The sequence below is a fragment of the Pyrus communis genome, chromosome 3 (assembly GCF_963583255.1).
Source record: "Pyrus communis chromosome 3, drPyrComm1.1, whole genome shotgun sequence".
NCBI lineage: Eukaryota > Viridiplantae > Streptophyta > Magnoliopsida > Rosales > Rosaceae > Pyrus > Pyrus communis.
Genome location: NC_084805.1, coordinates 6,830,369 through 6,854,431, shown reverse-complemented (window position 1 = coordinate 6,854,431; position 24,063 = coordinate 6,830,369). Strand labels below are relative to the sequence as shown.

Genomic DNA, 24,063 nt, shown 5'->3' with positions numbered 1-24,063 from the left:
AAATCAGTTTTTCTCCAATTGCAGATTCAGTTATTCCAGCGGAGGCCATTCCGTCTGAACATTAGCTCTCGACCATTCGGTTAGGGTCTGATAGGGATTGAGTGGGAATTCGAAGGATTATCTGATTTGGGGATTTAGGGTATTTGATGGTTGCTAGATCGTGGAGGGGAGGTGCGTTGAGAGAGAGGCGTTCCTGATTTATTGGATGTCGTCGTCATCACAGTCGAAAATGGTTGAGGACGCTAGCAAGACGACGACGTTGAGTAGCTTCGAAAGGCGAGGACGAGAACAACCAAAAGGTTCGGGGGTCTCGGGGGTCTCGCTAGCTAAGACCGATTAGTGAGGCCTCCAATCATAGCGAGCGAAACTTAGTCCCACTTAAGTTGGTCCACACAAATAACAAACAAAAGATTGGACTAATTGTTAGTCCAGTCTAGTCCAGTGAGGTCTAATGAAGAGAAACAAACACACCCAATAAGTACTAGCCTTCTTATATTTCAACACACGTCCAACCACATATCTCTCCAACCTAACAATAAAAGGTTTAATTATAATTATAAGAAAAATAAAACTAATCCAAAAAGAAAAAACTCAAAACAACCAAAAAACCACTCCACCCCAACCCATCCTCGACAGCCACTCTACTCAATCATTGACTCTAACAACTACAAGCTAAGGAACATATAGCTACAGCCTTCTGCCGCGTCTAGCTGCATAAGTGTATTTGCAAAGGAACATAGCTATTGGCGATGCCGATGACTGGTGCAGGAAAAGATTTAAAACAACAAATACTTCTTTGCAAATTCATTCCTTGTAAGTAAACACGCAACGGTTCTTTACTTCCATTTCCTTTCTCCCTCTATTAATTTTCAAAACAACAAATACCCAAAAACAAGAGCAAGCAAATAGAAAAACACAAGGGGCAAGGAGAGTAAGAAAAAACAGAGAGATAAGTCATTTACAACATTCTAATGGAAGGTACATGGACGTGTGGGAGACGGTAGCTACAGAGGAAATGTATTCAGGCAGTGAGCAGATGGGATGGTTTCTCAAGCCGGAGTTTTCGTGAAATGTATCTCTCTTTTTTCTCCCAATGTTAAAATCGACTGTTTTTCCATATGGGGTTACAACAAGCAGCAACACATTAGAGGATCTTTTAGTTTCTCAAACCCAGTATCTTCATCAACAATACAGAAAGCTACAGAGGACATACTATGCGAGGCATTGAGAACCTGAACCGTGGGTCTGAGAAAAGCAGAAATTAAGGACACAGAAGATGGAGGTATCTGCTTCCCGGTTGGATCAAATTATTTTCCTATGCCCTCCGAAAGCCCATATCTGCAATAAACACGAAGCAAAGTCATATTTCATAATAAGCAATATGGCACTTTTTCTAATGAATGATGCATAGTAGACTGATTGAGAACTTAAAGAAGAAAACCAGCATATCTCCATGAATATCAGACTAAGAGATATAGGATAACTAGAACAAAGATAATTTACTCCGGTGGTAGATTATGCACGCAAGAATGCTTTTGCATGTTGAAGTGTCATAGGAAGGAGAGATTCTCTCGTGCAACCAAGATTTAGTCCTGTCCTAGTGGTGCCACCGTCCAATAAATGCTTGCCATGTGTTAAAAAACTGCACTCACAGTCTAATTGGCTATTGACATGTCTTGAATTGGTGATATGAGCATAAAAAGGGTACTAACTTGTAACATAAACATCAAATTACACTGCCTTATTTTATATTCTTTTTCCTCTACTTTTATTTGCATTCATGATTGCAGAAAGAAACGCATTAAGAAGATAAATCAAGGAATAATAGAAAAAATGATGTTTCCCATGCATGTTGCATGCAGTGGAATAACAGATACAGGGCTAAGGAAATAACCTTTAAATTTGTATCCCAACTTCCTGTACACAAGGCACTTCCATCAGCCGACAAACCCAAACAGCTAATTTGTGCCTCGTGTGAGGTTTGGAGGGATCCCAAGTTCAAAACCACCTGTCACAAAATGAGAGAGCAATTAGAGTCAATTCATCCATTTACAGGCGTTGCCATAAAATCCATGGCCACAAACCAATATTAATAAAATGATGGAACAAAATCAAAATGCAAGATTTACAGGACTCGTTTATGACTAGGCATTCTAAAAGTGTTACAATTGTATTCATGAAAATTTTGCACCATAACGTCTCATTTGGCAGGATTAATTTATGACTCTGACATTTTTATTTACAAAATATTGACATTTCTACGTTGCAGCATGGACAACCATAACCTCCCAAGGTGGGACCCAACAGCTACTCCTCCTTCCCCCCACCCTAGGTATTGAAGGAGGTTTACTAAACAAACTTTATTCCTCAAATTGCATGCAATGCTATAGATGTTATTTTGACATTATGATCGATCATGGTATAGGCAGGGCACATGGTAATAGACCTTACCAAGAAACCTTGACAATCCAAGATGCATTTTCTTGTTTTAAGAATAACTATCACAAATGAAAACCTTAACTGTATTTTCAACCAAGGAAGTGAGACTTATATCAAGTGCTAGAACCTATGAGAAACACAATCAAGGGAGAAATAAGAGCTCAGCTACGGAATTTCAAGTTACCCTGCTAAATGGAACCAGTTGGGTAGGATGACTTTACATTGTGAACAAGACATTCTGCTGTGTTTAGCTTAAAAACAAAACATTCATAAAATGCTTATATTTACAAGTCATATTTGAGAATAGAAAAAATAACTTATAAATCAAATGTATGTAAATGTGACGTACCACCCATGCAAGATGTTGCCAATAAACATGTTGAATCAAATGCTTATAGACCAAAACTAGAATCTAAAGTACAAGACAACATGATTGTACGGCATCAGCAGAATAACTTATTAAATACAAGAAGGGGGATCAATTGAAGATGCAAAAGCGTATTCATATTTGGTCGAATATGGCCAACTAAATTGGCTTTACCTTTGCCAACAAAGTATCCCATACATAGCAATCCCCATTTGTGTATCCAGCGAAGAGAAGCCTTCCTGATATTGAGAATGCAATTGTTTTCACAGGTGGCACATCATTATCACTGTGTGGCTGATGGTATACTTGGAGTTGGTGCCCAGTTCTAATGTCAAATAATCTGCAAGTTCCATCATCTGAGCCAGTTCCAAATCTATTTCCATCTGGAAAGAACTTTACCACATTAACATCCCCCTCATGACCATGAAATGTTCGCACTGCTCGACTTGCAACACGAGTGTCCCACAATCGAGCAGTTGTATCACAAGAACCAGAGACAAACAATCTTGAGTTGCTTTGATTGATGGATACACTGAAAGAATGCAAAACAATTTACTTAGAATTCCATGAGAAATAGTATCCTTTCGTAAACACTGAGGTTTGTGTGACAAATACAGTGCTCATGATGGAAAAGCAAAAGTAAAAGCAAACGGTAAAGGTACAGGAGGCAACATTAAGGATTAAGGAAGATTCTTTTAAACTCAAATACAGAACAGAAAACCATATATAGGGATAACTAAAAAAAGACATCACTTTCCAGTCAAAGTTAGGAATGAATGGCAAACCTAGACACAATTCCCAACAGCATTCAGTATTTTAGAGCAAACAGTTCCACTACATCGTAAATTCATGGGCATGAATATGGACCAGACTTCCTGCCGGTATCCAACCGAGAACAGCTAAATCAAAGTATTTCAGCAGATAATTTTCATGAGCTATGGTTTACAAAAGTATCAAGTTTAATCACTATTGTTCAGCTAAAATACAAAATTCTTTATTTCTGCTTCACAATATGTAAGGGTAAAAAATAAAATTTGCAGGTGCTTATTGAACACGACCACCAGAACCAGATGCAATAAATGTTACACATACAGCCATTTAAAACGAGCCAGTATACCTCAGTACATCTGCAGTGTGTCGTCCAGACTGAAATTCACCTCCAAAAACTGAAGTCCTGAGTCCAGTAGTAATATCCCACAAAACACATGTATGATCTCCAGATCCAGTAATCAGGTGGATGTCCTCATCTGGAACGTATTGACAGGAGGAAACATAACCCTTATGCCCATTAAGTGTTCTTGATACAGGTAGATTCCCATCCTTGTCGCACAGAGAATTCAGGTTGAAAATAGAGCAAGCACTATCAAGGCCACCACAAGCAACAGATTGACCAGTCGGTGAGAAAGCACAAGTCATGACCCATGCACAAGGTAATTTTATAGCATGAGTCTTCTGGCTTGTTAGTGCATTCCACACTATCAAACGACCGTCTTGAGATGCACTGACAATTCGATTCTTTTCAGAGGTCCAATCTAACGAATACACCTACAGCAGTCTCAGTGAGCATAAATCTTATAGAACCTTCTCATATTCAAACTGGCATCACAAATACTTTAACTAGACATAAACTGATTTGTAATTATTTGTAAGGGTGAAGAGTAACACAAATCTTGTTCTATTACTTCTTTTCCTCCATAATGTCAAAATGTGAATCAATTTAGTTCCTATATAATTTTGCATAGTTTTGCATATCCAATTTATTTTTTTATAAACCTCAAAACCACTGTGCTCTTTCTCCACTAATTTTCCATTGAACATTTTGTTAGCTACTCACCTCCCACAAACTCTATAGCAATTTAATCGCGGGTAGTAGCTCTCTTAGACCTGAAAGTTTCTTAGCTGGACAATTCTACCATTCTATACCCACAGTCTCAAAAGAAAATGAAAGAAGACATGGCTAGGCCGAGAGCCCCCGGACATGACTTATTTTCAAACAAATTATTGTTTTAGTTTTTTTTTTGTTTTTTGGAACTATGTAGGTGGATACAAATGTTCAGCTAAGAAATAGTACTTCTTTTACGGTGTCAATAGGACTACCCTTTATATGATGTCAAATTTAAAATCTTCCAATTACTACAGGTCAATCTCCTAGTATTGATTGGGCTTGCTGCCTGAAATGCCACTACCTATTAATACTTTCGACCATTGTCTTGAATGCATTTAACTCCAATTACTGCCTTCTAGACATTTAACTTGGTCCATATTCCTAATCAACCTACCCATTTTTTTGGCTAGTTTGTAGATGCCTTTTCACATCTTTTATACCTAACCTGCGATACGATTCGTGCCCTTTTTCTTTGGTATGATTTCACTCTCAAAAATTACTCACACTCTCCCGAGTCCCGACTAGTCAAACCCAAAAATTACAATTTCACATATCCAAAACATAAAAGAAACTAGCTTTGTTATCTGAACAGCACGCTTCAAACAACCAATGCCCAACAATTCCACTAACCCATATGAATGTGCATTCGAAAGAACCGAAAGATGCTCACTTTTAAAAACAAAACATACCAGAGACCACACAGGCACAAAAACACACAGAATTACATGTGGGCAATCATACCTTCCCTGTATGACCTTGCAAGGTTCTGCAGCACACAAGATCGGTGGGGCCAAATGTGAGCGGAGTCTTCCCCTGAGACCTTGCATACCCAGCCACTGCAAAAATTCCACCAGCACAACCAATTAGATCTAAAACCCCCAAAAATTACAATCCAGTAGAATAATATTCAGTAATAATTAACAAACCAGTAAACCCACCACCGCCATACCATCAGTGTCGAGCAAGGAGGCGCGCTTCTGCTTCAACCGCTCTCTGAGCGAGTTGACGGTGTCGCTCGCCGCCACGTGGCGCTCTTTAAGCTCCGCAACTGACATTGCTCGGAATTCGAGCTCAGGATTCGGTCATGGAGCAGAAATCGAAAGAGTCCTCCGGTTCAGAGCGAAATTAGGGTTTCCATTCCTGCTTCTGCAAATCCAACGGGAAGCTAAAACTCGCGAGGAAGGAAGGGAAGCTCTGAATGTACGTGTGTGAAAGGTGAAAAGGCGGAAGACGGTTGTTGGCTTCTGGTCTCGTGTCTGAACGAGTCTCTGGGACTTTGGCTGGGAGAGAGAGAGAGAGAGAGAGAGAGGGAGAGAGCCGTGTGACCTGTGAAGACGTTATGGGGCTTTGCGTGCGAGTCGTGAGGGTACAGGTGTAATTTCCACTGGCGGCTCCGGGTCCCGCGTTAGTCCACTTGGCAATTTTTCTTCGGAAGATGTTGTGGATGTGAAACACCGTGTCATGTGGAGTCATATGTCATAAACTCACATGCCACACGATTCATGTGAATGCTACAACTTTTGCTTAGATGCGAATTTGGGATTTGAACCCCAAAGTCCATCTAGTATAGCAACTTGTATAAAGTAGATTTATTGTTATTCACATTCCGCTTTGAATATAAATATAACAATTTGTATGAAACAGATTTATTGTTATTCTTTTTTTTCGTTTAGATATAAATTTTTGAACTCAAAGTCCATTTAGTATGGCAATTTGTACGGAATCTATTTATTGTCATTCTGTTCGATTCATAAATCTTTAAGCCTAAAATTATCTAGTATAGCAATTTTATGGAACAGATTTATTGTTATTAAAGCTTATTGTTCAAGTAATGTCATGTCTTGTGTTAAATTCTTTTTAAATTAACATGTTATTATTTTTTCAAACGTCACATCACAATTAATTTGTTTCTAATTATTTTATAAGGAAAACTAATGAAAAATTCAAAAAAAAATTTAGTTTTAATGAAAAATTACAAATAAATGTGTAGTGAGTGGTATCAGGGAAAGGTAAAAATGTGGATTTTCGTTAAAAGTGAACAATACCGGAAGTGTTTTGTTAAAACTCCCTATTTTATATTTTTATGTGTTGATTTCTCAAGGAGCGAGGGACCGGTTCAAACTTTATTTTTTTAATGGATTCTCTTTGTGGAGATCCGGATGATCAATCAATTGTGTCCGTTCATCATGCATCGTGCGGTCAATTTTCGTTAGATCCTATTTATATTTAATTTTAAAAAAAAATAATTTTTAATCACACGATGTACGATGAACGGACATGATTAATTGATCATTTGGATCTCCACAAATAGGATCCTATTCCTTTTTTAATTAGCTCATTTTTTGAGCTCAAAATATGTGAAATTGATATTGTCACAAAATACATAAATGGATATGAAAACTAGGCAATTGGAATGGAAATAAACTAATTAAATATAATACAAGTGGATGAACAATTTGTTTTTTTTATAAATGATAGTCTTAGTAAGTTAAATTATTATTTGTTAGGAAGATGAGAACTAGTGAATATGAAACTCGCACCATAGTGCATATGTATGATTATTTTTCACTACTGCAATGAAGAGTCATCTGTAGATGGATGGGCCGTTGAAAAAAAAAATTATTTTCTTATATTACGACATTGGTTGTACTGGGTGCCCAACACACTGACAAATCTCTCATTTGATGTAAACAATAGGATAATTTGAAGCAACGGTCCCGAATTCCTTCGCGAGTTACATGTTTGTCATTTAATTCGTTTTTAGTTCTTGCACTATTGGTCTTGCCATTAAATCTGTTATATTTTTTTGACTAAATATATGAGCAAATGAGGTGTTTTACCTCGTAAAAAAAAGTGAAATAAAATTGGTATAAGAAGTAAGAAGAGATATCACTTAATATTTTGATCTAGTCGTATTTTTCACTTATAAGTGAAAGCTCTTAGATTCGATTTTCATCAAAAGTGAATTTGAACCACATTATTGCTCGACTTCTCACTTACTAGAGATAATATTTTTTGTTCAAAAAATCAGAGAGTGGGGTTGTTGTTGTGGTGGTTGGGAAGTGGGGAGAAGGGGCCCGAGTGGTGGCAGCAGCATGGGTTTGGGACTTGAATAGCTGTATGGGTTTGGATTTGAATGTCAATATGCATCAATTCATTCATATGACAGCACAATACTTGTTTAGAATATTTATTTTTGCATTTAAAGCCTTCAGTATCACTTGTATAAAAGGAAAAATAACCATAAAAATCATCCCAAATAGACCACAGATCATATACGTCTTTTCCCAAAGAAAATAAAATAGGGAGTTTTAACGAAAAGCCCACGGTACTGTTTACTTTAACGAAAAACCACATTTTTATACTAAAAAATCAATCATGGTACTATTCACTTTACCATTTATTTTGTTCTTATCATTAAAACCTAAAGTTTTCAAACTCTTTTCATTAGTTTTTCTAATAAAATATAGCAGCATATAAGTGAAAGTGTAAAATTAAATAAAATGACAAAAAGTTCCATTGCCGGGAATCGAACCCGGGTCTCCTGGGTGAAAGCCAGATATCCTAACCGCTGGACGACAATGGATTACTTGTTCATTGGTCTTGCAATATTTTTATTAAATATATGTTCACAAAGCAGTTCATAACCTGGGTTTTTTTTTCACTAAATCCATCGATGAACTAGATCAATTACGTTGCCCAGAGTTAATAAGTATATATAGATGAACCAATTTTCAACCATAGGTGCAATGGCGGTTTACCGCAGTAACTGAAAATAATAGTACTTATACATCTTGGTGCAGATTTTCTAACAATTGAGGATTTTACCCCAATAATGATATCATTTATAAGATAGAAAATAAAATAAAAAATCAATCATAGGCATTGTTAACCTGTCAAGTTAAGAAATGTTTAGCGTGACAATTAGAAATTTTGCAACTGTTGGTTTGAATCTTCCTCTTCAACCTACTCCTTTTGAGTTCAAACTATCCATCGTTCCCCTAGTTTAGTTAAATTTAGGGTATATTAGCATATCATTTATCATTAAAAAAAATGGTAGAATGTGAATATAAGTTTCTTTCATGACTAACTTCTTTTGGAAGTCAGACTCCATAATTTCATCCTTCAATTTAGCTTGAATTTAATGAGTTATTCAATCTAATCCAATCCTAGACACCAAACATAAACAAAGTGTAATTGAATTAATTGTCTATGTACGATTTTCATTTCTACCTTTTGGTTGAAGGATGGTGAGGTCAACAAGAGAACTTTATAATTTTCTTCCTAGTTAGTTAGTAATTGCTTGTAGCATGTTTGTCATTGCTTATGTAATGGTTAAAAGTACATTTTGATAACTAACATCATTTTATTACTACGTTTAGCAAAAACAAGTTTTAGTGTTTCTGAGTTATACTAGCGCTTTCAAAGAAACACTTGTATGGTTCATTTGAAATTGCTTTTAAAATGATTTAAGGTGCTTTTGGTAAAATAGATTTTAGAATAGCCATAAGATATGTGTTTTTTTTTTAAATAAAAAAAAACACTAAATATGTGTTTCTTGCAAAAAAACACTTGATTATTTTTCCAATATCACTTGAATTTTTACTACGAATCAACTTTAAAAACATTTTTAATAAAAACATTTTCAATTATTTTAAAAATAGTTTTCAACGAAATATATTTTTATGTAAGGCATTAAAAAAATATATACTCCACTTCCCTCATCCCATGTTTCTTGGCAAAGTAGCAATTGCTTCACAATGCAAAAGCAAATATGATATGTCCATCGATCAAAGGTTGGAATCTAGTTCCTATTGCTACTTGGGCTATCATTGCTGCTGACAATGCCAGGTGCCCATCAATTGAACAATAACAAAAATGTTGCCCACTCTCGTTAAAAATGATTGGAGAGAGGGAGAGCGCGCGCATAACCACACAATCATTTTGGTTGAATAGGAGGGTAATATTTTGGAGTTGTGGCAGCTGACAGTCGCTTAAAGATGTTAAAAAACAGTTGACATTCACTCAAGCGCATAAACAATGGCAGTATAACTCTGGGATCTGGAATTGAAGTTTCATTTGCATGTCGTGTGCTTCTTTCTTGTTCAGCAAGGAAAAAGATTGTTCTCTATGGAATTCAACTCATGATCTCCTCCAACAAAGTAAAGTTTAAATACCGCTAAATAATTATCGGTTAGAGGTAAGCAACGCGGCCGAAAAACATTACCACTGGGCAACTTCTAGTTCAATAAGGCGCCCGCAAAGATTTCACTAGCCACATTGTTTGCGAAAGTCGGATGCAGTCTTCAACATGAACAAAGCTCTCACTCAATCCAATCAATACTCGAAAATTCTCGCAAATTTGCATTCGAAATAAGGCCTAGAGAGGAGAATACCGAGAGTCGAACAGTGGTACAAACCCCACAAAATTTCCACTTTTGTACCAAATACATACAAGAAAACAAAACCTTCTTACCAAGGTTTAGGAACAAATATCTGGAGAAAGAACTAGTTCATTCGCATTCCCACTTATGGTAGAGTTCTTACACTTAATATATATCCCAAATAAAACTAGGAACCTTTACAATCAAAACGGCTACATATATAAATTAAAAACAACAAAAAAGCACACCAACACCTTATTCCTTGTATCCAATTGATTTCTAACCTTAACAAATCCGTTATTCGATATAATATTAACTTTCCCTGCTTCCACAGGTAGTCATGTACTTCCACCGGTGTAACTGCAAGCATTATAACCTGCAATCAATTCACAGACTTAATTAGCAAGAGTTCCGAAACAAATCAAGTAGACATTTTTTCACAGCGTGAAAAGAAAAATGCCACAGTTAGCAGTGCAATCATTACAAAAGGTGTTGGATTATAAAGAGAATGGTTATCACCACAAAAGTCAAAAGATTATACACTTTTACGTTTCTAATCGGTCACTTAATGAATTATTATCCCAAAAAGTAAATCACCCTTTTATGTTGAGTGTGTCCTCATCATGGAAAACATGGGCCATTTCGATATGTGCTCATGTTAAAGAAAACTTACTCGGATTTGAGGATGTGAGCATCGCTGTTTGTGAGAAATCGCAATTCAGAGGAACTGTGCCAACAGTATGATAATACAGATTCATGGCATAGGCAGCGTGCGATGCAACAGTGTTTGGGTCGAAACAGGCGCCTCCTGGTTGGATTGCGCTGCAATCAATACCATGGCCGCAAGCATAGTCAAGATTTGCCTGCAATTGAGCATCAGAAACGCCGGATTTGGGCACACACCATTGTGCTGAAGTAGGCTTGGGTGAAGGAGACACCGTTGGTGTTGATGGAGTCTGAAGGATAGAAATCCAAGGGTTATAACTAATCATGCGTATTATAAAGCATAGAATATTAGGCATTATAAGGTCCGGCCAAATACAGGACATGTTATGTTCTCATACGTATTGAACGGTCCACATAACGAATTATCTAGATTTGCAGTCAACAATATAACACATAAAAGTGATGCGGTAAGAGAACATTTTGCTAGAAGGTTTTAAATATGTCACCTGGCTACTCTTTGTGAGACCAACTTCATATGTCGCAGTTAGATCAGGCTTGAACAGACCAAAGGATCGCTCAGAGGCTGGACCAGGTTTCAAATCCTCATCATAGAGTGCGAAGATATAAGTCTCCACAGATTTTCCAGGCATCAACGGAGTCCCAACCATGGATCTAAGGTGTGCAATCAAATTGCCATTATACGCCTTTGCATTCTCCACACTAGTTCCAACTTCGTTGCTATCTCCATGGTATGGCCATCCAGTCTCAGCGATCAAAATGTCAATGTCCTTGAATCCAACTGCATTCAAGGCTGACCGCACAGCATCAACCTAGAGATGGTAAAACTTCGTCATTTATATTATTGCATCAATCAATGACTTCAAAAGCATAAGGGTTAAACCATTGGAACTCTTTAATTAGTTAGCTTGTCATTAAAATTATCATTGCAAGAAAAGAAAACAATGCGCATAGTTCAAACAAGTTATGCATTTACTAAGCTACAGAGAAAAAAACTCCGTTCGATTAACGATAACAAAAGGAAAATAGTTCAAAACTCAATTTCATTTTCCAATTTTCTTTCCAAATCTTTCACATGGGTAGGACCTATGATATTGCGATACAATGGTAAAAGATTGAGGTCTTACAGGATCATCCGACCGCAAAAGATTCGAATGCTATCTCAAGGATCTACGGGGAGAAAAACCCATTGCTACTAAAGTTTCACTAACATTTTCTCCTATAGTAAGAAATAGGAGGTTTATACTTTTATATGGTGGTCCCAAATTAAATTTTGGTTCTATGAAACAACAAAATTTGTCTAGGTTTTTTTTCAAATACGTTGTACTAAATCCAAAGCCAATAGAAATCATGGCCTCATCTAAAATTATTGTGATGGGCCAACTAGCCAGCCTGTCACATTGTCACCATGCATCAATTGCATATAGAAGGTAACTTCAAAGATCCCATCATTTCCTTGATAAAGCAAAGGACAATAATACAAGTGTAACATGGATGACGCTAATTAAATGACCGTTGAAATTGGGGTTTCGAAAAACCCTCATTTCCTACACCTAAACCTTATTATCCATGCTTTTTATTAATCTAAGAGCATTTCCAAATGAGATGTTAAAATATCCAAATCAGCATTAATATAAAAAAAAAAGGCAACAACAATGTATTTAAATCAAAAAGCCAAATCTGATGTGATATGACATGGATTGACAGCCCACATCCCTGCTACCAAAATTGACTGCAACTTCATTTTTTTTTTTTTTTGAATTGATTATAAAATGCATTTTATTGTTTTAAAACATTTATTATAATAGCTTAATGTAATAAAATAATAATTTAATTTGACATATTGGATGGAAAATTAAAAAAAAAAGTCAAAGTGCAACATAAACTGTCAAATTTAAATTTTATGTTTATAATTAGAAATCTCGTAGATGTTCAAGTAAAATCGCTAAAAGTTAAAGATATAGTAATATTATATTAATTGCTTTATTCTACATTTTCTTTCATCTTCTTTTTCAACTAATCCTCACACCCCACGTTGTCTAATTTTCTCTAATCTACTCTTGACTCTAAACACATGCAAGGGTGCATATTTGCCAAGTGTTTGGTTGGAAGTGCATTTAGAAATGGCTACAACAACCGACGTCTTTTAGATAACAAAAAATCTCATCTAAATAATAAAAGTACTTTTAAAACTTTATCCGTGCTTTCCATAGAAGCACCTACATGAAACCCTTCTATTGATTTTAGCTTCTAACAAAAGTGCTTATGTGCATGAGTGCTTCTCAAACAAACCGCAAGGCAAACGCCAATTACCAAAAAAAACCATTAGTTCTAAACTCTTACGTCAATGTCGTGGACTAATGATTTAAAGACTAACGTGTGAATATATGACGCAAATTGTAGTCCGTTGACGGTTGACCCACAGGTCAATTTTTCAACTGGGCCTAGATCCATTTAATAAAAAGCCCAAATCCGGCCCACTAACGTGTAAAACACGCTCACCTGAGCATCGAACATGTTCATGTACTTGACTCCGCTCCCCGAGTCGACTCGTCCCGCGTTGGGTTGGAATAAGCAAAACGCCAGCGTTTCGGGCCTCGGGTCGCTCTGGTAAGCAAAAAATGGGTACGGGTTGACCGCAAACGGTGATCCATTGTCCCTCTGGAAGGCGAGAAGTCCCTTGAGAACGTCCTGGAATCCCGGGTTGAACAGACCGGAAGATGGGGGGTCGGACTGGGTCAAAACGGCCATGGAGTGCACCGTGGAGACCCGGACCTTTCCGCCGAGAGAGGCGGCGGAGAGGGCAGATTGGACATTTCGCATGGCGGGAAGGAGCTGGGAGATGAGTCCCTGGTCGTTGGATAGGAGGACCTCGTTGCCGACATTGATGAGGTCGATTTTACTGGCGGGGTAGAAGGGGAGGACGTTGGAATTCACCCACTGCGCCGCCGCGTTGGGATCGGAGGCAAGGGCCGGGAGGTCGCCGTTCGAGGTGCCAATGGCGATAGCGATGCCGGAGCCGGCGAGGGCCTTGATGATGGCCGGATCGGCGCCATAGAGACGGACGCGCTTGATGGCGGTGGACTGGAGGAGTTTAGCCGTATCGGAGGGCGGCGGGAGGTTGTCAGCGACCTGGCCGTAGTTGACGCCGATGAAGGACTGTGAGTCTGCAATCAAAGCAAATCGTTTCAGTGGGGTTTTTCCCTACTTACGAGATGAGGTAAGTAAGGGAAAGTTAGGTGGAATTCGAGCGGCTAATAACTGTGCTCTCATCAATTCATTACGCAAAACTTTAACAAATTTTTATAATTTTCTCGGGAAAGTGACACTTTTTCCTTTATTTTCCGGGAAAGTAGAAGTAATTACGTACCTGCAGAAAGGAAAGCGGTGAATAAGAGGAAGACAAGGAGGATGGGGAAGTGCGAAAGCGACGACGCCATGGACGATGACAGGTCTGTCGACAGAATGGATAATGGTGAGAAGCGGTGTGCTGCTTTTGTGCAGAGTGTGGAAGACGACGGAGGAATATATAAGGACCGGACTTCAGACCCCAAAACAAACCAGATGAGGTAACGGTAAGAAAGTAAGCAAGCTGACGCTGCACTCAAGTGCTCACGTGCGATGGGACCCCACCTGTCTCTCGGTCTTCTCGTTGACGCATGCCAAATATTTGTTAAAGCGTGTTAATTTTTAGTAACAAATGTTTTTTCACATCAGAAATGTTAAGGAAATACTCTTAAAATAAAATTTTTTTGATACTTTATAGTTAATGTTAATTTTCATTCTAATATTATAAAATATTATGTAAAAAACATAAGGTAACGGATAACCTTTGGACAGTCCTATTTTTTAAAAAATCTCCTTAATATTTCTCTTTTCGCAATTCGTTTTAACTCACTACCATTCTCTGTTGGCCTTTTCTATTTAATTTTAAACTTGTCTTTCTAAGTTTATTTCTTCAATTTAATGGCTAAAAAAGGTTAATGACTATTAACTCCAAGAAGAAATCGACTTTGATAGCTGATATCTGAATAAAGATAATGCTAGGAACATTAAAATTTAAATTTAAATTTGTAAGTTAAATGATATGTTAGTAATAAGAAATAAGCACGTTAATTGACATTTAATTAATAATCCAATTATTGACAACCATAGTATTTAATTTGCAAATTTAGTTTAAAATATTTGGTCTGCCTAAATGTTTAACCAAATTCTTGTATTTAGATTCAATGTTAAAACCTTAAATTCTCATTGGAATAAAAACATGGGAGTTTGTTATTATCGTTCCCAAAAAATCGTTGTGCACTCCTCCTTAGCTTTTTTTTTTTTTTTTTTTTTTTTGGGGTTCTATTGGAGGCGGGTGAACAAATACCAATTAATGCAACTTTCATATCGACAATGCTACCCCCATCTCTAACACTTTTTTTTTTTTTAGCTAAAAACACTTTTATTACTATAGTATATCAAACACTTACCTTTTTTCACAATTATTTATTATCATAGCACACCAGAAGCAATTTTGAAAAAAGCATAACAATTCCAAACTAGGTATTAGTATTATATTCTCTTGGGATTGACAGGGCTGGAACTCTCAACTTCCACCTTGACTAAATTTTTTTATCGAATAAGGTCAAATTGTGTAAGCTAAAACCTTCACTCAATGAAACAATTTTAGCAAACCCTTGAACTAGATAAAGGTGTACTTGGGTGAAGTCGTTTCTAATGAGAGATAGGACATCGGGGTAAGAGAAGAAAGTTGGGATTCCACTATAAAACCAATTGGTAATATGGGCATTAACCCAACTTACTTATAAGCCCATGCAAGATCATTCCTCCTATCAATGTGAGATTCATTCTCAACCGTAAGTACATGAGGTTTTTACTTTATTTTGAGTTTTTATCACAAATAATCTCTAAAATTAACCTAACTCATCACTGGACTTACTTTGAAAATCAATCAATTTCGTCCTTAAAATTGACCTAAAATATTAACTTGATCCATGCCATCTAGTTTTGTTAGATTTTCTGTTAGTTTGTTGATGTGGCAAGATATGGTGACCATCTCTAGATTTGAGTTTGGCAATTTTTTTGTTTAAGGAGTGGGTAAACTAGTGTTGTGCTCATTGACAATACTTGTATTTAGGTAATTGGGAATAATAGTAGTGATTCTATAAAATTAACTATCGGAGTTTTTTTTATAACAATTTCATTTTAAGTGATCGTTGTAAAAAAGTTTCTAAAAAAGTAAATGTTGGAAAGTAGTTGGATTAGGTCTGGTTTGGTACTGAAGTGATTTTGAAAAAAACTGGTATCAAAAAAAGCTGAGAGCTGTTTTTGTGTTTGGTAAACATTCAGCTTCAGCTTTTTTTCACAGTTTTGGGTGAAAAAAAGCCAAAAACAAGAAGCTGCAAAACCCAGCTTTGAAAAACCGGCTTTTTTTCACATTTGTTTTACATAAAAGTTTACCAAACACTATAATACTGCTTTTTTTTTTTCAAAAGCACTTTTACAAAAAAGTTTACCAAACACTCTGCTGCTTTATTTCACAGCTGCTTATTCTCACAGAACAGCAGAAGTAGTTTTTTTTCAAAGCACAACAATACCAACCAGCCCTTAGATTACTAGAGTTTTCGCACGCGGTTGCGTTTAGACTTTCAGATTTGGCTGGGTGTTCGTCGGTCTTGCCTTTGGAGAATCTCATCGTCATCAACCCACCTACTCTGACGGTGGAAACATGGAATTCCAAGTGCAAAGGGACTTTTTGGTCGCCGAGAAAGTCATTCTTTCACACTTGCCGCGAATATGCAAAGGAACTTTCTGAAAAAAGAAACTTCCCCGAGGGGTAAACTAGCACTAGCACTAGCAGACCCGCAAAGTTCTTGTGTTTAAATTCAGGACAACAGCAAACATATTATCATTTATATAACCCTATTTGAATTACATGACTTGTGTTCATAAACATTTTTGTTGGAATTGCGATAATTTAGGCGTGAGGGGAGTTTCGAACCCGGAACACATAAGTAGAAACTCAATACTTTGTCCACTAGGATATTAGATATTAAAATTGAAGTATTTCATAAAAATGTAACCGAAAGTATGACGACCCCATATTGCTTGAACTGGGTGCCGGCCTAATGTGCCTTCGGTGGAAGTGCTCTAAAGGGACATGTTTGAGATTGTTTTTAAAATGGTTAAATGCGTTTTCTGCAACCAAAAATGATGATTGCGTTTGATAGAAATTTGTAGAAGAACTGTACTTTATACAAGTGGTTTTAGGAGAAGAATTTGCCAAATGCTTCTTCAAGAAACACTAAAGCACTTGTAGATTTTTAATAAAGAATTCAAAGTGTATATTTAAATCATTTCCAACTCATTGATGTCCAGTGGTGGCGATGGATAGAATGATGGTTGTTCTTCTAACTGCTTTTTGGAATACACTATAAAAAAAAAAAAACTTATGGACATATGAAAATACGTTTATCTGTGTTAAGATACTACGAACCAAACCTAGATGAGTATAACCGACAGATACACACACAGAGTGAGTTTCAGGTTTGTGTGTGTTATATGATGAAATGGAAGGATGTAACGTGTAACGAGGGGACCTCCCAAACTTGGATGTAACGTGTAACGAGTGGACCTCCCAAACTTGTGGGGTTTGCTTTGCTCAAGGAAGACTTGGTGAAGGACTTTGAGCTTTGCTCAAGGAAGACTTGGTGGAAGACTTGGTGAAGGACTTTGAGCTTTGCTCAAGGAAGACTTGGTGAAGGACTTTGAGCTTTGCTCAAGGAAGACTTGATGGAAGACTTGGTGAAGGACTTTGAAGTGCACTGCAGTGAGTTGGTAGCTGTAATACGTCTGCACTAATGGATGGTTATGGACAAGGCCACGTAAAAACTTGAGGACTTTATGCAATCTCTAGTCTGTTAGATGAATAAAAATTTCATCCAGCTTAGATTTTTCAAATGTGAATATGTCCACAAATGGGAAACGTGAACTTACCTAATGAATTGGACGAAAGTGAAATCAGAACGAAACTGAAAGGACAAAACTGTAGAGATGAAAGTTAAAATCCTAGTTTATTACAAGGAGAGATGGCAACGGTTCGGTTTGGAGATGGAAATGCTATATTCATCCTCATAACCATGAAAATTAACCATATTCATAATCACAAATTAACCATCGGGGATTATCCATAACCATATCCACCGGGTAACGGATTTTCAATCGGCTATCGGTTATATCCATCTTCGTCAAAAAACAAAAAAAAAAAATTATATTTATCCAATTGACGCATTATAAATTTTAGTAGATACTAATTCCGTCATTAAATAGTAACATCCAATTACAAAAAACTAACAATATATTTGAAGTTGTTCATGATAACATGCACCAATTTCTTGACAGTGAGGCTCTTGAAGAGAAATGAATCTGATAAACTTGTAATATTTGATAATTGATATATAAAATGATTCAATGAATTAATTTAGTTGAGTATAACAATAAGAGTATTGAATTGATGAGGTTGTTGGTATGCCCCATGCATGATGTTTGGTGCATAATAAAGATAGTATAGGGTTTGATGCATGCATAATGAATTAGTATAGGGAGAGTTCGATAAATTGAATAAAATTATATTATATATATATTTGGGTCGGATTCGGAGACGGATATGGATTGAAAACCCCTATAACGATATCCAAAACCATAACCAAATAAAGTTCACGGTTTTTCCCCATATCCATACCAAACCCGAATTTTCATATCCAAATTTAATCCATTCGGACGGTTATCTACAGTTATTGGGTTTAACGGTTAGAATTGTCATCCATAGGACAACTAGTGCAATTTAAGCTTAAAGAAACGTAACTATTTAGAAAGTACAGCCAAACACATCTCAAAATAATGTAGAAAGTGACTACAAATATATGATCAAGAACAAAAAGATTGAGATAATGTATTACAAGAGCAAAAGTGCTAATTCCAGCTCACTCGCAATTGCGAAAAAACATCGCTACAACACTCATCTAGAAACAATCTTCCAAAAACAATCATGCAAAAGAATCTCATTTTCCATGAGACATGTAAATCAATCACCTGGTTTGATAATCCGACAAACCACCGGTGAGATTGATAAGAGCATAACCCACAAGGCTGGGAATGTGTCACCCTTATAAAATGAAAGCAATTGAACAAAGGAGAAAGTAGAAAGAAGAATAATAAAAAAGCCAATCCTCAATCCATCCTAGTATTTTCTTCTTCAAGTACGAGATAATTGGTATAAAAAGAGTCCAAATTACCCTCCGGCTGAGTGAGAGACTGGAGTAGTTTCAAAGCGACCGTCCTTAAACATATGAATAAACTGTTCCGGCAAAGCATGCTCCGCCTGCAAGATAAAAAGTGATAAACTCAAGAAATCACGTAACGTTTAGTAATGCATGAATTTAGGAAGGATCCTAACAGTCAGAAAGTACATGCATCGGTTGCAACCCCTTATTATATCATACTCCAAATAAAGAGAGTAGAAAGTGAAAAAATAGATTTAATGGAGTGAAAGGAAGTATCAGCTTCATGGGAGCAAGATAAGAGATAACGAGAGTATGTACCCAAAAGCTTTTGGTGTACTGGTAAGTTAAAATATCATAGGCAACAAATACTAACCTACAAAACCTAAACCTAAATATCATAGGGTACCAACAGATAGGCTTGCGTCTTAAGGCTCTTCTGTACAAGCCTGCCATTGCTCATACAACAAGGCATTGCAAACCAATATCATCATCCAACTAAAAGAACATAGTATTCCTAGCATTAATTACGTGAACCAACTAACCCTAAATCCCATGTTCCCATCTAAGTTACTGGCGAAGTGGCTGGAAATATTTAAACAGGATTTGAAAAACACTAGTACTTCAAATATTGAGCATCTACATTCTACATAAGCGATGAAAAAAGCTTTCAGGCAACTAAAGGACAACTGTCCAACTGTTGCATACTCCGCTTTTTACATTGAATATAAAAAGGTAGCTTACATTTCAAGCAGAATCGTGTATTATTTATATACAATAAGGTCCGGATATTGATACAATTCCTCTAATTATTCTTTGTAATACAATACTTCAGTAAATTTCGATTAATTTATCATATTTTCGTTTAGTTTTAATTTTGTTTTATGAAATTTCATAAAAAATAAGGAGTCTTTATGTCACGTTACAGAGGGCCTTGTTTCAGAAAAATCTGTGGTCTGGGGGCTTTACCGGGACCAACTAGTAAAAAGCCTAGAGCCGGAAACGATCTTAGAAACCAATCGCGCCCCGGAAAAAAATCTCAATATCGTATTCGTTTAGAAGAAAAACAAAAATTAATTTCAAGCAGAATCGTGTACAACCTGGGTAATATAGTCAGTAATGGATTAACAAGCTACTTCAGCAATGCATTTAGTAAACGTAAAATTTGAACCATCTCTACAAATAACATGTGGATATGCTCCCCAGACCTAACAAGTTTACTGTGTCGTAGGCCAATTATTTATCATAGAACCATCTAAACACCTAGCTTGCATTCCAAGATAACTTGGAAGTTGCAGGGAAGAACAATCAAGCAAGTCTTGAAAAGAATCAAATAAATATAAAATAAAAGACAAACATGGAGCATACCCAATCACCATCAGCTCCAGAACTGGGTACCAATATATTGACCTCACTGGACTTAGCAGTTGTTATAGATGCCCCCAGAGCATCTTTGCTCAAATAAAATTGACAGCCAGTTGTGTTGTCCACTGAAACTGTAGGAGCGGAGCCCTGGAATAGCATACGATGAATGAATATAACAAAGATCACAAGATGATTTTATATATCACCATATAAGAAGCCACTGAATGGTGATATTTGGGATGATAAATGTTGCCAAAATTCAATTTTCATGTCCTAGAGTCAAATTGCATATAGGCTTTATAGCTAAGATCATACAGTGGTTTTATATAGCATTATAAATGAAGCTACCGCATAGAATTATGATTGGCAACCCTGGAAACATCCACCTTCATGTCTTAAAATCGCTGAAAGTTTCATGAGATGAATTCTAACCTGGCATTGCACCTCAACACGGTTGCAATTTACGATCTCACAAGCAGCCACAACATCCTTTGTTCACAAGAGAACACACAATTAGCACAGACACATCAATATGAATTGCTTCATTACTAATCTTACACTAACCGTAAACAGGACTCCCATGTTAGCACATTTGTCAATGGTAATGTTGTTTACTTTCCCTGCACATTGTGCAAATAATTGTAAGTTCACATGATTTTCGTACAATGACCCTACTACTTTCTTAAACCTGACAGCTACCTATTTACATATGACATAAAAGTTTGTAAGGAAAGGCAATTTAACGTTTAATATGTTTATACAATTGAAAATAAAGTTTTTCTTACTGTTAAAGTACCTTGAATTTGAAGAACAGAATCTTTGCACCCAAAAATATATACAGACTGTTTTGAATCACATTCACTAATAACCAAATCTTTCTTCACAATCTGATTCTCAACAACCCACCTGCCAGGGCATAACATGACAAAAAACAAAATCACTTACTGCTTTTACTCCCTCACATGAAGTTTTAAACATAGTAGAATGATCATATGTACTCACTTGCGACCCATTTGGAGCTCAAACTTTGGTGGTCCTACTTTAGCAACAGCAGGTGAACTCGTACGACTTTCCTTCTCATGGGTACCAACAACGCCACTTCTGTCAGCACGATTCTTTGTCTTCATATCAGCTGTCACCTTTCTCAGACCTAGGGGACACAAAAACCAAATCAGCACTGTCCAACATGTACAATTGAATGACAAGAATAAAAATTACCTGAAGTCACTGGCTTTCCAGAATTAATCTCTTGGAAAACAGCTGCCATCCCTTCTTTGGGGCGAGATGATGAAGCCTGTGAAGTTTCGGAGCTAAAGAGTGATGCTGATGGAGGAGGTGGAGGAGCAGGGGCACCTGGTGCAGGAGCTTTTGGTTTTGAAGAAGCAGCAGTTACAGCTTTTCCGGTTGAACTCCAAACTGGACCCAACGGATAGAAACTCTTAACATAATCTCTTAAACCAGGCAAATACAGTTCCTTGAGAGCTTTGGCCCACTCTAAATGATTTGGGTCTTTGGTTTTATACTCCACAAGAATCTGTATAATCATGAATTACTGAGTCAACACCCATTCACTGTAAAACTTTACTTTGATGCAATCATTACACAATTGGAGATAATTGATAAGTACTGCAAGAAAAAGGACCTGTGTGCAATTAGAACATGTGATTCCAGGACATGCAGTTCCTTTTATATATATTACCCGATTCTTACAGACGTGCATAGTACCTTGTTGCAGTAGAATTCAGCCATCTGCCAACTTTCTTCGACATGTGCAATAGGCATGCTCATACCTTGAAAGAGACAAAGCACAATAAGGCATTGGAAACATAAATGAATTTTCATCTGTTAGTAATGCAATATAGCACCGATTTATTTTCCTTACCACATTCCTTCCCTGTATATGCAATCCATACCAAAGCTGAGAGACTGTCAGCAGCAGTCTTCAAGTGATTAAAAAAATCAGATCGCCGCCCTTCGGTCAAAGAATTTGCCTTTGTGATGGCCTCGTTCAGTGGTTTCAGAAACTCAGCTAACCCTGCATTGTCAGGTTTCTGCAAAACACAGAACAATCCAATTAACATAATTATTTCATTTCACCAGCAAACTTACAAGATATGGTGCGGTTAAACTAAGTAAACTCTCTCACTCCTGCTACTATCAACACTAAAAATATCTACAGAATAGCATCATCAATCCTTCAAACTACCCCCAAAAGATAGCAACACTAAATTCTGAACAGAAAATTTCATTGTGCAAAAGTATTTTGAGAAAGAGAAAAGGAAAGCACGAGTGCGATATACCCTTACAGATTCCTTTACCGGTTGATCTTTTCGTGATTTTCCGCTAACATTTCATTGTTAATTTGCTATGGTAAGGCAACCAAATGTTGATTCCATCTTTCAAAAGCTTGTAACTTTTAATTATTCTTATTTGATATTGAAAAAAGTACATAAACATCGGATCCAAACCCAACAAGACAGCACATCTCATTCAATGTCCTTTACAAAATCAATCACATTTACGACCCGATTAACAACATCTAGCATCAAATACACTGTTTCTTAACCTCATCTCATTTTACATTTATAAATCCGAAACTTTCAACACCCAATGAAACCAAACAATAAAAAACGAAAAAGAAAATCCCAAAAACACAAGGGCATCACAAGCGAGACTGACCTGAGTTTGCTTAACCTGGATAAGCAGGTCCTTCTGAGTAGAAAAAGCTTGCTGGAGAACCTTGGTGATGTCCAGCACCTGCCCCCCAATCTTCTCAGCTGCGGCCGAAACCCTACCCAGGTACTGCCCAATCAGATCCTCATAAGCCACAATCGACGGATCCAGCGGCGCATCCTCGAAACCCCGGGCTGTCGCCGACCGTCCACCACCGGACAGCGACAGCTCCTCTAAGCGCGACACAGCCGATTCCAGCCTCAGTATCAGCTTCTCCTCCATAGCCACAAACCTCAACCGCACTCTCTCTTCCACACTCCCTGTCTTTCTCTCTCTACGGTTAGATTAGATGCGATTATTTGGCGCTTTTTTCTTTATTTTCGGAATTTTTTGGGATTTTTCTTATTTTCTGACGCTGAAGGGTGAAGGGTGAAGGGTGAAGGGGGAATTTTGATTTGGCGGGTGTTAATCCAACCTTCCCGATTCTTTGGGGCTTCAAGCCTTCAAGTTCAAGTGAGACGTGGGGACACGTGGCGGAAGTGGAGCGAATCATGGCCGTTTGTTCGTGCGTTGTTGTGGATCACCTCTAATTACTTTTTGTTGTTGTTAACATTGTTAGGGAGAGAATTCGATTGCAAAGCGAGTTAGAAAGACTCGGTAGGCACTCGACATTCTCATCCCATCATCAATTTCAATACAAAATTTAAAGTGGGATTCTTTATAGATTCTTTATCAAGAAATTTCTATTCCTAAGACAATCTCGTCGGTCTCTTCACCTAGTCATTACAGAGATCCAGTTTTCAGATACTTGCTCGAGGAACTAGAATGCCTAACTCGTCCGATTTATACTGATTGCAGCCTAATTAAGGAGTTTTGTCGAACTTAGGGGGAATATCTAGTAGATACCAAGTTAAGCTTAATATACTTTAGTTCCCTTAGTTGAGGAGTATTTATCCCACTGAGTTTTGCTAACCTGAGAAG

The 24,063-nt window shown here is 37.1% G+C and overlaps 3 protein-coding genes and 1 non-coding gene across 4 annotated transcripts; all 4 read right to left on the bottom strand.

Moving 5' to 3' along the window:
* Positions 1–775: 775 nt before the first annotated feature.
* LOC137729038 (guanine nucleotide-binding protein subunit beta-like) lies at positions 776–6,005 on the bottom strand. Its single transcript, XM_068467859.1, has 6 exons — positions 5,641–6,005; positions 5,433–5,527; positions 3,924–4,351; positions 2,981–3,338; positions 1,895–2,008; positions 776–1,338 (listed from the first exon to the last, which is right to left on the bottom strand). The coding sequence occupies exons 1-6, from the start codon at positions 5,744–5,746 to the stop codon at positions 1,303–1,305; spliced, it is 1,137 nt and encodes a 378-aa protein (XP_068323960.1). The 5' UTR covers positions 5,747–6,005; the 3' UTR covers positions 776–1,302.
* Positions 6,006–8,205: 2,200 nt separating this feature from the next.
* On the bottom strand, positions 8,206–8,277 carry TRNAE-UUC (transfer RNA glutamic acid (anticodon UUC)). Its single transcript has one exon. It is a non-coding gene; the product is annotated as a tRNA-Glu (tRNA).
* Positions 8,278–10,188: 1,911 nt separating this feature from the next.
* On the bottom strand, positions 10,189–14,293 carry LOC137729037 (glucan endo-1,3-beta-glucosidase 7-like). Its single transcript, XM_068467858.1, has 5 exons — positions 14,130–14,293; positions 13,262–13,926; positions 11,248–11,571; positions 10,749–11,031; positions 10,189–10,451 (listed from the first exon to the last, which is right to left on the bottom strand). Exons 1-5 carry the CDS (start codon positions 14,197–14,199, stop codon positions 10,414–10,416), a joined length of 1,380 nt encoding a protein of 459 aa, XP_068323959.1. The 5' UTR covers positions 14,200–14,293; the 3' UTR covers positions 10,189–10,413.
* A 4,395-nt stretch (positions 14,294–18,688) lies between these two features.
* LOC137728080 (cyclase-associated protein 1-like) lies at positions 18,689–23,533 on the bottom strand. The gene is made up of 10 exons (XM_068466967.1): positions 23,089–23,533; positions 22,292–22,460; positions 22,135–22,199; positions 21,628–21,943; positions 21,412–21,559; positions 21,206–21,315; positions 20,974–21,029; positions 20,842–20,898; positions 20,413–20,556; positions 18,689–19,145 (listed from the first exon to the last, which is right to left on the bottom strand). Exons 1-10 carry the CDS (start codon positions 23,362–23,364, stop codon positions 19,056–19,058), a joined length of 1,431 nt encoding a protein of 476 aa, XP_068323068.1. The 5' UTR covers positions 23,365–23,533; the 3' UTR covers positions 18,689–19,055.
* Between the last annotated feature and the right edge of the window lie 530 nt (positions 23,534–24,063).

Bases quoted from the DNA above. Each gene is read 5' to 3' on its own strand.
- LOC137728080 (XM_068466967.1), bottom strand. From the start codon at position 23,364: ATGGAGGAGAAGCTGATACTGAGGCTGGAATCGGCTGTGTCGCGCTTA. The intron at 21,316-21,411 runs GTGAGTACATAT...ATGCCCTGGCAG, and splicing joins GAGCTCCAAATGGGTCGCAA to GTGGGTTGTTGAGAATCAGA. The intron at 19,146-20,412 runs GTATGCTCCATG...TTTATCTTGCAG, and splicing joins CTGGAGCTGATGGTGATTGG to GCGGAGCATGCTTTGCCGGA.
- LOC137729037 (XM_068467858.1), bottom strand. From the start codon at position 14,199: ATGGCGTCGTCGCTTTCGCACTTCCCCATCCTCCTTGTCTTCCTCTTA. The intron at 13,927-14,129 runs GTACGTAATTAC...CTTTGATTGCAG, and splicing joins CACCGCTTTCCTTTCTGCAG to ACTCACAGTCCTTCATCGGC. The intron at 11,572-13,261 runs GTGAGCGTGTTT...TACCATCTCTAG, and splicing joins TGAACATGTTCGATGCTCAG to GTTGATGCTGTGCGGTCAGC.
- LOC137729038 (XM_068467859.1), bottom strand. From the start codon at position 5,746: ATGTCAGTTGCGGAGCTTAAAGAGCGCCACGTGGCGGCGAGCGACACC. The intron at 5,528-5,640 runs GTATGGCGGTGG...GAATTTTTGCAG, and splicing joins CTCCTTGCTCGACACTGATG to TGGCTGGGTATGCAAGGTCT. The intron at 1,339-1,894 runs GTTATTTCCTTA...TGTTTATTGCAG, and splicing joins GTTGGGATACAAATTTAAAG to ATATGGGCTTTCGGAGGGCA.